Genomic DNA, 13,718 nt, shown 5'->3' on the forward strand with positions numbered 1-13,718 from the left:
TTACAAACCGGCCCGGTGACAAATGCTTCCGAGAGCGCTTTCGAAGCACTGCCCGGAGTCTGTGCCAGGTTCAGCTTTACTTTAATGCCCGTTTGGCGTTATGGATCAATGAAATAATGATTTGATGGTAATGCAAAGGGAAAAGACAGAGTGCTTAAGAGACTGTTTTGAGATGTTTTTTTAGACTGATGTACGGGAGGAGGGGGGAGGTAGGGCTGAGAGGAACCAATAGGGGGAGTGGTGAGTACTTACCTCACAGCGGGTTCCTGGTTGTTCCTGTAGATGTGCATACGCCCCACAAATCTACAGACACAGACACACATGAGTGCACTTCCCCACCCAATAGCAGTAACATACATGTACATCACAGGAGGCTGCTGAGAGGAGGCGGCTCATAATGTCTGGAACAGAGTGAATGGAATGGCACCAAACACCTGGAAAGCATGTTGATGTATTTGACTCCATTCCCCCTATTCCGCTCCAGCCATTACCACGAGCCCGTCCTCCCCAATTAAGGTGCCACCAACCTCCTGTGATGTACATCGCACGATGGACCTGAATTGAATTAACTGTGGAATGGACTAGAAAAATACTTTCTGATATTAAAAACACACAGGGATGACTACTACCACCAGGAAGCACAGGAACTAGTTAGACGTCAAACTAATCACAACCCCATATGCTGACCACCAGGACTTTGCAGGGACTGCACCAATGAAGAGCTAATGACTGGTGGCTTGTCTGAATGCACGCTGGCACCACCACTCTGTTTTATTGATTGTGAAAAGGAGCAGCATCTGGCGTCTTCAGCTCCTTAGGACGTCTGAAACATCATTGATGTCTGGCGCCCAACTGTCCTGTAATGGCAGCTCCTTGGCCATAGGTGGCAGCAAACCACTAGGTTTATGGATAGGATACAGCTGTGCAAACAACTGGGTCTGTTCCTCAGCTTGGGCCAAATCTAACTGAACTTTCCCTTCAATTCCTGGCCAGTCTCATCCACAAATCAGGTTTACTAACAGTCTAACATCTCTCATAACAATATGTCAGAGAGATAGATTTAGCATATAGCCTGCCAACACTCAACGTAATGACACTGCAGCTATCAAAATGGCATCCTAATTGACAGTTGATTAAACTGCAAACCCCTAAAGTAAAACCAGTGTGCTTTTACGGTCCAGGGAGCAGATTCACAAACGATCGGTCAACGATCAGTTGTAGCTTGTTTTGTATGGACGTGCAACAAGGATTCATAGCCTACTTGTAGAGGTCAGGCTGCGGCTGCTCGCACTCGATGGTGGCGCTGAGAGACTCCAGGTTCCTCTCCGTGTCTGGCACTGTGTAGTGTGTCTGAGACAGATCCAGGAGAGAGTGAGTGCCAAATATTTCAGGTCATCACTGCAGCTCTCTAAAAACACCCCCCCCATAATGGCAGACACGAGCAGGCACACACACGAGCAGGCACACACACGAGCAGGCACACACACGAGCAGGCACACACACGAGCAGGCACACACACGAGCAGGCACACACACGAGCAGGCACACACACGAGCAGGCACACACACGAGCAGGCACACACACGAGCAGGCACACACACGAGCAGGCACACACCGTCGATGGATTTGAGTGAAGGGTGATGGAGAGGAAGGGAGTGATGGCAGATTGGAAGCGATGCCAAAGCCCTGAAGTCTGCCATGATGATACGTCTCAATGACACAGTGATTCTAGCGTTACTGTAGCAGCACTCCACCTTATGGTTGGACTCCCCGTCCAGACTGGCCGTGGTGACAAAGCAGGTCTCGTCCTCCCGGCTGGACTGTAGCAGGATGAGGTCACAGGGAAAGGTCTCATCCTCAACCACCTCCACCACATCCCCAACCTAGAGGAACAGAATACGTCAGGTCCATACAGAGGACCATGCCTATTCCACCCATAGTCCCTAGGCCCTTGTGGATTTGTTTGGTATAAACAAATGGTGACACTTCCACCATCCTAGCCTATCAGAGAGCACGTTGGAGCTGTAACCAAGTTGCTTAAACCTGTCATATCTTCTCAGATCTACAAAAGTGCCTAGGGAGGTCTAGGGGTTGATTTGGGTTTGTGAAGCTACACTCAGTGTACAAAACATTAAGAACATCTTCCTAATATTGGGTTGCACCCCCTTTAATTTTTACAGTTGAAGCCGGAAGCTCACATACACCTGTCTTGGTTCAAATTCCCTGTCTTGGTTCAGTTAGGATCACCACTTTATTTTAAGAATGTGAAATGTCAGAATAATAGTAGAGAAAATGATTTATTTCAGCTTTTATTTATTTCATCACATTCCCAGTGGGTCAGAAGTTTACATACACTAAATTAGTATTTGGTAGCATTGCCTTTAAATTGTTGGGTCAAACGTTTCAGGTAGCCTCCCACAAGCTTCCCACAATAAGTTGGGTGGATGTTGGCCCATTCCTCCTGACAGAGCTGGTGAAACTGAGTCAGGTTTGTCGGCCTCCTTGCTCGCACATGTTTTTCAGTTCTGCACACAAATCTTCTATAGAATTGAGGTCAGGGCATTTTGATGGCCACTAATACCTAGACCTTGCTGTCCTAAAGCCATTTTGGCACAACTTTGGAAGTATGCTTGGGGTCATTGCGACCAAGCTTTCCTGACAGATGTCTTGAGATGTTGCTTCAATATATCCACATAATTTTCCATCCTCATGATGCCATCTATTTTGTGAAGTGCACCAGTCCCTCCTGCAGCAAAGCATCCCCACAACATGATGCTGCCACCCCCCATGCGTCACGGTTGGGATGGTTTTCTTCGGCTTGCAAACCTTCCCCTTTTTCCTCCAAACATAACAATGGTCATTATGGCCAAACAGTTCTATTTTTGTTTCATCAGACCAGAGAACATTTCTCCAAAAAGTACGATCTTTGTCCCCATGTGTAATTGAAAACCGTAGTCTGGCTTTTATAATGGCGGTTTTGGAGCAGTGGCTTCTTCCTTTCTGAGCGGCCGTTCAGGTTATGTCGATATAGGACTCATTCTACTGTGGATATAGATACTTTTGTACCTGTTTCCTCCAGCATCTTCACAAGGTCCTTTGCTGTTGTTCTGGGATTGATTTGCACTTTTCGCACCAAAGTACGTTCCTCTCTAGGAGACAGAACGCGTCTCCTTCCTGAGCGGTATGATGGCTGCGTGGTCCCATGGTGTTTATACTTGCGTACTATTGTTTGTACAGATGGACGTGGTACCTTCAGGAATTTGGAAATTGCTCCCAAGGATGAACCAGACTTGTGGAGGTCTACAATGTTTTATCTGAGGTCTTGGCAGATTTCAAGCTGTTTAAAGGCACAGTCAACTTAGTGTATGTAAACTTCTGACCCACTGGGATTGTGATACAGTGAATTATAAGTGAAATTATCTGTCTGTAAAAAATTGTTGGAAAACTAACTTGTGTCATGCACGGAGTAGATGTCCTAAACAACTTGCCAAAACTATAGCTTGTTAACAAGAAATTTGTGGAGTGGCTGAAAAACTAGTTTTAATGTGAATGTAAACTTCCAACTTCAACTGTATCTTGCCCATTCACCCACTGAATGGCACACACACAATCCATGTCTCAAGGCTTAAAAAGCCTTCTTTAACCAGTCTCCTCCACTTCATCTAGACCGATTTAAGTGTATTTAACAAGTGACCTCAATAAGGGATCATAGCTTTCACCGGGATTCACCTCTGTCACGGAAAGAGCAGGTGTCCTCAATGTTTTGACTGAAATGTATCATCTTCCTCCATTCTGCATCACCTACTTGGGATTACCATACCATAGAGCCATACAAGAACATGCCAAGATGCCAATTACCTCTCCCTCCCGACTCCCATGTCCCTAAGGGGATATTTATTTCCGGGGAACTTGACCGAGGTGCAGCTTGCTAAAAGGTACCTTGATCTTCTCGCTCTCCTTGCATGCTCTCCGGCCGTCCTCCAGCACCGTCACCAGGTATTTATTCACCTCATTATCTGCCTTGTGCCGCAGCCAGTCCTCATAGCCCTGAGAGAGATGGCGGCAGAAGAGGGGAGGTGAGAGGGTGGGAGAGAGAGAGAGAGAGAGAGAGAGAGGGAGGAGTAAGGAGGGAGAAAGAAAGATGGGGAGAAGAGAGAGCAGTAGATGGAGAGGGAGGGAAGAGGGTAAGCAAGAGTGAAATGGGACATGAAGAGAGTGCCAATAGATAGTCAGTGTCAGAGTAACAGGGATAAGAGGGATAGAGGAAGAAAGATGCCAGAGGGAGGGAGGGAGGGATTTTATCAAGTCAGTTAAGAACAAATTATTATTTACAATGACGGCCTACCCCTAAAGACGCTGGGCCAATTGTGCGCTGCCCTATGGGACTCCCCAATCACGGCCAGTTGTGATACAGCCTGGAAACAAACCAGGGTCTGTAGTTACACCCCAGGAACTGAGATGGAGTGCCTTAGACCACTGCGCCACTCGGGAGCTCGGGATGATGCAGGGATGAAACAGGAGGAGGAAAGAGTGGGTGGTAGGTGGATGGACAGAGAGAGGGAGCGACAACGTCCTTTTAGTAAGGGACTGACTGCAGGGCTCACCTAACCCAGTCTACAGAGCCTCCCCTTGTGTCCCACTTCAAAGCCTGGCTAAATGCAGCAGCAGCAGCATCGCTAGCCGTTATCAGTGTGTCCCATATATATTTTTGGAAGGAAGTCCACCCTCCATTGTGCATTTCAAAAAGCCCTAGCAGCAGGCCACCAGAAAAGCCAATTCCTAAAACAATACATCTAAAAGCTTGGACACGCTTCAACAGAAAAGAGACTCCTCTGATCATTTGTTTCTATACTAGCGACTATAGTACCGTTTGGTCATGTTCCAAGACAACGTTCCCCTTCTCTTTAAAAAAATCACCATCTCATAGCCAGCATTACTTTGGCTATGACAAAACCATAGGCAACGATTCCATACTTCACACCCCAAAAAATGTACTTTTACAGAAAGGGGAAAAAAATGTTTAACATGGAAGAGAGGTGGTGGAGACGCATGGAGAGCCACAGAAATAGAGTTACTAGAATGTGAAAGGCCCCTCAGAATGGGGATGCCGGTTCTAGTAATTCTATATCTATTCGGGGGGGTTTGCCGTTTCTTACCTGTTTGATGGCTGTGACAGTGATGACAAAGAACAGGGGTAGGCCACTAGTGACTGGGCTGGTGGGGGTGTCTACGATCACCTGTAGGAGAGATCACCAGAAACTTTACGGACTATACAATCCCGTTAATGAAGTCTTATGATAAAATGAGACTAATTTACTACTAGCTCTAATAACTAGTCGACTAATTGTAATGGTAGCCTATATACTAAAATATAGATAGGACTTATGACCTAGTCACAGTGTTAACGACTATCTCGACTACAACGTAGGGAATGCAGACAACTCCGTCTCGGGAGTTGTTCAGAACAGGAGTCATTTCCAAGACCATTTCTTAAATGAAAATACACTGAATGGGAAAATAACATTGGACAAGTTATGACAGATTCCTCAATTACATGTTGCAATGTGGTTAAGGTTCAGCAAGCACTCCCATTTCAATACAGGTTGTATTGTGTGTGTGTGTGCGCGTGCATGTGTGCGAGCACCCGCCTAATCTCTCCGGTCCAACAGAGGGGCATGAGACATTTCATACCGAGACAGAGTGAGAGGAGAACCCAAGCAGCTTGGACCTGCAGGACATCTAATCAAGTGGGCCAGGGCCACTGTGGTATTTAATCTGCACACACAGGGGCTGGTGCCTGCCGCCTGCCTGGTTCTGGTGCCAACGTCTCAGACCACTGAGCAAGCTCTCCTCTCCTGCTGGGCTGCTGAGAGCAGTCCTCCACCGCAGGCCGGGGGCTGTACAGGAATCTGGTGTGTGTGTGTGTGTGTGTGTGTACATACAGGAACCTGAACCACTAATGATCCTAAAGAGCATGCCTGCACAGGGCCAATCAGGTAATCCCAAACAACCAGTGGCTCAGGAACACCGCCTGACTGGAGCTACGAGCCAAAAGCTTACCAGCAAAAACAGCCCCCAACAACATGCAACGATTGTGTAATTGTGTGTGTGTGTGTGTGTGAGAGAGAGAAAGTGCTGTGTAGCCTCATAATGCTGTCACAAGACAGATTTTACCATACTCCCCTGATCCTGCAGCACGCAAAAGGCTCTCACCACAGGGGCTTCCACTGAGCAAGTGGCCTGTGTTACGGAACACACATACACACGTACACACCAGTGCGCACAGAGTGGCTCTTATTTGTCATTCGGAGCATGAGCTGTACAAGCTGTCAGATAGGCATCCGCTGAGGAGCAGGAGACATGTTGTGAGCCCTCTCGGTCTGGTGTTCTCCTGCTTTCCTGTGAGAGGACTGACAATGAGGAACATGCCGCTTCCCCACTAACACAGCCTCTCTCTTCCGCTCACATACGCAGGGCAGCAGTTAGTCTAGAGGTTAAAGTGTTGGGCCAGTAACCGAAAGGTCGCGGCTTCGAATACCCGAGGCGACAAAGTGGAAAATCTGTCAATGTGCCCTTGAGCAAGGCACTTAACTCCAATTTGCTGCAGGGGCCTTGTACTACTATGGTCTACCCTGTAAAACCACACCTTTCACTGAACCTATCCGGTGTTGGTAATATTAACTAACATCGATGCAAGGGTAACAGTGCCATTTTTTTGACCGGGGCATGTTCGTTATTGGTTCACAATTTGCTTTTTTATTATCGTGATAAATTCACATTACTGTGTGTGTGTGCAGTGCGCATAGGGAATATATATGTCTACAGTACCACTTTGTATAGCTGTTAGAGATGCTAATGATAGCCTGTCTTCAGGTAGATGGAAAGGCAATTAAAAGGTAACTACAAAGTAGCCTATGCCTACCTGGCAGAATTATGATTATTTGCATAAATCCAGTGGCCATTTGTTTTGAAAACTCCATCAAATGCACTACAGAGATAGGCGGCGTGTCCATAACCTAAACTTCCCCCTAAGTACATTGAATTGTCAAATTCTCGCAGTATCTCACAGGAATTTGTGACTTCACTAATTTTCTAATGCCGAAACCAGATTAGATGCATGCCATAAGATAAAGCAGAGTTAAATGCCAAAAATATGATATATGCAATATACTAAGCGCAAAAAAAAGAAGCAAAAAAACAACCACAACATAGCCGATACAATGTCGAAACATGATTTTGTCTTGAGCTCAGTACCATTTGCTTGATTTTTAGCTAGCTAGCTAATGTTAGCATGCTAGGGACGTTAGCAGAGGCTGCTACATGATAATCAGTTAGCGTTAGCTACCTAGCTAACTATAGTCTAAAAGAAACTGATGCAACCCTGCTGGCTAAGTGGCTAGCTAGATGAGCAGTGTTGACAGTGACGTCCCTATGAGATTCAAGGCTTTAATAAGTGCCATCGTGCAGAAATGACAAAGAAAATACTGGTTGATGAGCTAGCTAAGTTTGCAACGCACAAAAGTCAACAAGGCATGCAGAATGGACTGCCTTTCTGGGACGGGACTGCCCCCATCTCACTACATAGTAGAGGGGTACAAAAACGCCAGAACACAGATGCATCACATAGCTCATACAATTATATTTGTTTCATGTCAAAGAAAATAGATGTTGTAAAGTATAAATGGAGAAAAATGTCAAAAATAATTTGCAGAAACTCGTTGCTGAAAACGGAGTCATCTATGATTCTCTGAATGATATTTTAAAAGAGGAAGCTAATTATTTTAGGCAGATGTTTCTCTTTTCCGTCTCATCCTTTCCCACTGAATGAAGATTATGGTAAGGAATTCTTTCCAAATAATATAAAAAATGGAAAATTAACAAATGTACAGAAAGATCAGTGCGAAGGCCAAATTACAGAGGAAGAACTTTGAGGCTATTAAATCCTTTCAGTCTGGAAACCCCCCAGGGCTTGATGGCATACCGGTAAAGGTATATAAAGTATTTTTTAATACACTAAAAGCTCCATTGTTAGATTATTTTAACTACTCCTATAGTCTGGCAGGTACTCAGCAGGAACAAGACCCAGATTGCAAATATAAAGACCCAGTCTATCTAAAAAACTGGAGGCCCCTTACACTTCAATGCTGTGATGCAAAAATACTAGGAAAACGCATAGCACTCAGAAATAGATGGGTTTTACCAGGTATTGTTCATCCTTATCAGACAGGTTTTTTACATGGACAATACATTGGAAATAATATACAACAACTACTAGAAATAATAGAACATCATGAAACATAAGCCAGGAATGGTATTTGATAAAGTAAGAATGGATTTGATTTATAAATGCCTGGATTGTTTTCAAGTTCGGGAATTCTCTTATAAAATGGGTAAAAATAATGTATAGCAACCCCAGGTGTAAAATAGTAAATAACAGCTACTTCTCAGAGAGTTTTGAATTGTCAAGAGGAGTTAAAAAAGGGTGTCCGCTGTCACCATATCTATTTGTTAATGCCATCGAAATACTAGCTATTAAAATCAGATCCAACAACAACATTAGAGGATTAGAAATCCAAGGTTTAAAAACAAAAGGTGTCCACGTATGTCCGATGACTCGAGTTTTATATTAAGACCGCAAGCTAGGTCCCTGCAATGTCTCTTTAAAGATCTAGATAACTTTTCTGTACTCTCTGGACTAAAACCTAATTATGATAAATGTACAATATTACGTATTGGATCCTTAAAAAAGTACAACTTTTACATTACCCTGCAGTTTAACTTTAAAATGGGCTGATAGTGAAGTAGACATACTCAGTATTCATATCACAAATGATAAATAATGAATTTCAATAGAAAACTTGTAAAAATAGACAAGATCCTGCAACCATGGAGAGGTCTATGTATGAAAAAATGGCCCCGATTAACTCCTTAGTCATATCTCAGTTTACGCACTTACTTATGGCACTGCCTACTCCTGATGATTCATTTTTCAAATCATATGAGCATAAAATATTTTGCTTAATCTGGGACGCTAAACCAGACAAAATAAAACACTGCCTATCTATATAATGAAAATGAATCGGGTGGGTTGAGATGATTAAATATAAAAGCATGAAAGCTCCCTCTAAAAGCTTCACTCATTCAAAAGTTTTATTTGAACCCTAAATGGTTCTCAAGTAGATTACTAAGAAAAGCTCATCCATTGTTTAAAATTGGCCTTTTTGCCTTGGTGCAGATTGCCATGTTTCATTTTCGATTAATTGAAAATGATACTTTGAAAAAAAGTATCTTTTTCAAACGAGCATTGCAGAGCTGGCTACAATTTCATCCCCCTGAAAAGATAGAACAAATATTACAACAAATATTACGGCTGAACTCAAATGTGCTGGTTGATAAAATACCTGTATTTATGGGAAAGTTGTTTGAAAAGGGTATTTTGTTCTTAAATTATATTGTAAATTGGAATGGTAGAGTTATGTCCTTCATGGAGTTATCAGAATTGTACGGGAAGGTCTGCTCAATCCAAGAGTACAACCAATTGATTCACCAATTCACAGAATTGCCCCAAAAAATGGAGGCGGGTGGCAGCGGGAGGAGGTAGAAAACTGGTCTGTCTGCCCAATTTAAAGGATCAAAACCGGCAGAGGAATAAAAATAGCATAAATAGGAAAGTATACCAGTTTCATTTGAGGACCAGGATGTTGACAACTGTGCCATACAGAATACAAAATAGTTGGGAAGAGATTTGATGTACCGATTCCATGTATGAGTTAAAATATATATAAAACGCAAGATTCAAGACTTCGTGCTTTTCAGCTAAAATTATATAGAATTCTTGCCAGATCTGGAGAGACCGGGTCAGTCAATTACTAATACTCTTAGTAAAAGTATTTATCTTCAACTCGCAATTTGTGGATTCTATTCGATTAGATAGATTGAAATTGTACGTTAAACATAACACAGTATAGTTGAAAGATGTGTTGCGTAGAAACCCGAAGTGGGTGGCCAGCAGACATAGATGGGATGGGCTGAGGGAAGCTGAGGGTTGATATGTGGAATTGGAGACAAGTGGGAGTGGAGTTGCTGTGTGAGAGATTGACCATCGTGCTAAGATACGTTAATAAATCATAATAAAAAGTACATTAGACTGACACTAAGTGGCAGTGTTTTTACAACTAATGCCAGTTTGCCTGATGCTGATGCCGTGCAGGTGTTTGAACACATGCATATACACACACTCTCATTCAAATGAACACATACAAGAACACACACATACATGTAATAGGGTCATACATGCACACAAAACATATACAGTTGGCATTGCTGTTATGATTTGAGTTGTCCTTGATGTCCTTGGTTTTAAATCGATAATTTTTTTGTAATTTTTTTTGCATTGTTTGCTGTTTTCTTCTGTCTTTTCCTTTTTTTCTCTTTAGTTCATTCTCTTGGTTGTTGGTGCATTGCGGGGTTCTTGGGGAAAAGGAATACATTTTACTTATTCATCCTGGGTGGGGGGTGTAGGGGGGGGGGTCTTGGAGGGTTCGGGTTCACGGTTTTTTGGCCTGGTGGTAGATCGGTCAACATGCCCTTGAGCAGGGCATTGACCCTGGATGATTGTGTGTAGCTCTGAATGGGAATCTGTTGGATGACTGGTATATGATGTAGTTATTGAGCGGCTTCACTGCTAGTATATTGTATATTTTGAATATTCAATAAATAATGTAAAAAAATAAAATAAAAAGTATAAATGACCCAGATATGTTAATATACAAATCATATACAATAGTGACATTTTACATCAGTGTAGCATGCTAGTGGACTGTACTGTTGAAATTCATTTGATCTGTGGGGATACGATGACACCTTATGTACGTAAATCCAAGACACTCCCTTTAGTAGGATATTTCACGTTTCATATGATCTGTATTAATCTGGGAATGTCCATCACCCATTTCGTATGATATATTACAATTCATATTACCTGTTACGAATTCGCAAAAAGTACAATATTTTCCCAATTTGCTAGACATTACATTTGACAAATTCTAGCTAGCACGCTAACATTAGCTAGGCTAGGGGTTAGGAGTTAGTCTTCACTATTATTATACAATGTAAAAATAGTAAAAAAAGAAAAACCCTTCAATGACTAGGTGTGTCCAAACCTTTGACTGATACTGTACGTACAATAGAGCTGGGACGATAAACCGAAAATGACTGACACCGATATTGCCCTCTTACGAAGCAAGTTTGCTTAGGTGGGTAGTTTCAGTGAATAGACTACATGTGCATTTTACTGAGGAGTGGCTTCCATCTGGCCACTCTACTATAAAAGGCCAGATAGGTGGAGTGCTGCAGAGATGGTTGTCCTTCTGGAAGGTTCTATGGATCTATGTCAGTGTGACCATCGGGTTCTTGGTCCCCTCCCGGTCTCCCCGATTGCTCAGTTTGGCCGGGCGGCTAGCTCTAGGAAGAGTCTTGGTGGTTCCAAACTTCTTCCATTTAATAATGTAGGCCACGGTGTTCTTGGGGACCTTCAAATGCTGCAGATGTTTTTTGGTACCCTTCCCCAGATCTGTGCCTCGAAACAATCCTGTCTCGGAGCTCTACGGACAGTTCCTTCAACCTCATGGCTTTGTTTTTTCTCTGACATGCACTGTCAAATGTGGGACCTTATATAGACAGGTGTATGCCTTTCCAAATCATGTCCAATCAATTTTAATTTACCACAGGTGGACTCCAATCAAGTTGTAGAAACATCAAGGATGATCACACGGGCAACCAGTGAAGAACAAACACTATTGTAAATGCAACCCATATTTATGTGCACATCACTACAACACTGTTTATAGACAGACATTCTTCACGTTCTTATTATGGGGTATTGTGTGTAGATTGAATCATAAAAAATAAAAACATGTTAGAATAAGGCTGTAACGTAACAGAATGTGGAAAAGGGGCCTGCATACTTTCCGAATGCACTGTAGCCATCTAGCAACAATATATTACAGTTGACAATCTAGCTAACGTGTTGAGTTCCCACTTCCTCAGGTTGTAAATTATGTAGCATATAGGCTAGGCTAATATCCACACAAAACATGCAGGCAAATTCATTTCTAAATAAATCTGATCATACGTGATCCTATTTTGACTGATATGTTGCACATCAAAGTATTTATCATGCATTCCCTGAATATGCTTGATGAAATAGCTAACTTATTTCATGTCTTACTTGGCACTGGAGAGTCAGTCTAGAGCCCTGCCGCTAATGTAACGCAACTGTGCATAACATTTTTATTTATTTATCGTTAGAGCAAAATGGGTCTATTTATTGAGATTAACGTACACACACCACCAGGCTAAGCGCTAAAGCATCTGAGACTGCTGTGATTACAGTTAAGAAATCTATTATAAAAAAGGCAGAGATGGACTGGGGCACATTGAACCTTCAGCCAGAATGCAGAATCAGGGAAAACAGGGAACAGACTCTGCATTGTTTCTCTCCCTGGGACTCAAAAGAAGAGAGAAACAGTGAAACCACCCTTCCCTCTTCTACAGCTCCAGGTGTTTCCAGACAGAAAGAGAAAACACTTCAATAGAATATGCGGAGCTGTGTGGACCCAGGTGTTAAAGACTCCTCAGTGGACCCGCCGGTTCCATCTGATGAAGTTTTATTGAATATCTCCCACCGATCCACTCTCCTATCCCGGCCAAGCCCTGACCCTCACCACACTCAGTAAAAGTCTATTCAGGTCTATTCAGCAGAAAGCAGCTGTAACTAATGCTGCCTCCCGGCCCCATAGGTGATGGATGTTGGGTGGGAGCGGGCGGAGAAGTACATTGTTTTTCGATCTAATAAATTGATAAAAGCCAGTAGGGAGAGGGGCTAGATGCAGCCAGTCCAGGCTAGCTGCATGTGAAAGTGCTGAGGACAGTATTGTCCCCGACCGGTACACGGTCAGTCCCACCCGACCGCCAGGCATGATTTAGTTTCGGAACACAATACTGCAGAGAGAGTGGCCACTACAGAGGGCACTATATCACACAAACATTCCACACCCATGCACTTAGTACAATACATTAAGTGAGCACCACTCCAATGTTCTCCCTAGCATTACCTAGGTGGGGCAGGCCATTTTCCCTCAGCCTCATTAGTTTGGTGGAGTCTAGAAAATGTACGAGGGAAGGAGAGGTAATGTCACATGAGTCACACAACTAGACCGTATCCCACCCGAATATCCACAAAACCCCAGGCCCATTCCTCAAACTCGCCTCCTCCACACTGCACCAAAAACACTCAGACCTAGTCAGTCAAGAAGACGACTCCACAGAACTGATGCGAGATCTGACACTGAAAAACAGGGAAGAAGTGTGTCAGAGTGAGTGACTCACGTCCCAGGGCAGGGGAGGAAATGGCCCTCTCATCCTCCCTCTCTCCCTCCATCTCCTGCCCCTGATCTGCTCCCATTCGATCAGGAGTCAGGCAGCAAAAGGCATGCAGGGCTATTTATAGGCGAGTGGTGCTTTTCTTATAAAAAAAGGCAGCCAGAGTCTATTTGAGGCTCTCAGAAGTACAGCGGGCTCCCTGGCTGCTGACGTCAGCAGTGCAGCTTTCGCTGCAGAGAGCGAGACTCACCAACAGAGAGAAAGAGACCATCACTAAACGGGGAGAGACCTGCTGAGAGAAAGAGACCATCACTAAACGGGGAGACAGAAACCTGCT

General features: G+C 43.6%; 1 protein-coding gene and 1 long non-coding RNA gene across 7 annotated transcripts in view; one reads left to right on the forward strand and one right to left on the reverse strand.

Moving 5' to 3' along the window:
• Positions 1 to 13,718, reverse strand: part of LOC110504953 (phospholipid-transporting ATPase IG) — an 80,388-nt gene that overhangs the window by 32,883 nt on the left and 33,787 nt on the right. For 4 of the 6 annotated variants that reach the window (XR_016491635.1, XM_036969719.2, XM_036969718.2 and 1 more), the window contains exons 4-8: positions 5,155 to 5,235; positions 3,938 to 4,045; positions 1,753 to 1,881; positions 1,262 to 1,350; positions 253 to 303 (exon numbers count right to left, since the gene is read on the reverse strand). Coding sequence is in view for 5 of the 6 variants with exons in the window: in XM_036969719.2 (XP_036825614.2) it covers positions 253 to 303; positions 1,262 to 1,350; positions 1,753 to 1,881; positions 3,938 to 4,045; positions 5,155 to 5,235 (458 nt within the window). In the remaining variant the exon portion in view is untranslated. Of the gene's footprint in view, positions 1 to 252; positions 304 to 1,261; positions 1,351 to 1,752; positions 1,882 to 3,937; positions 4,046 to 4,343; positions 4,722 to 5,154; positions 5,236 to 13,718 lie in introns of those variants that run through there. The other 2 variants (XM_090219626.1, XM_090219625.1) reach the window with 1 other exon arrangement.
• The window catches only part of LOC149971610 (uncharacterized), a 124,026-nt gene that overhangs the window by 11,313 nt on the left and 98,995 nt on the right, over positions 1 to 13,718 (forward strand). The gene's annotated exons all lie outside the window — the stretch shown is intronic.

This window comes from Oncorhynchus mykiss, chromosome 25 (assembly GCF_057628025.1).
Source record: "Oncorhynchus mykiss isolate SJ-2025 chromosome 25, ASM5762802v1, whole genome shotgun sequence".
NCBI classification, from domain to species: Eukaryota; Metazoa; Chordata; class Actinopteri; order Salmoniformes; family Salmonidae; genus Oncorhynchus; species Oncorhynchus mykiss.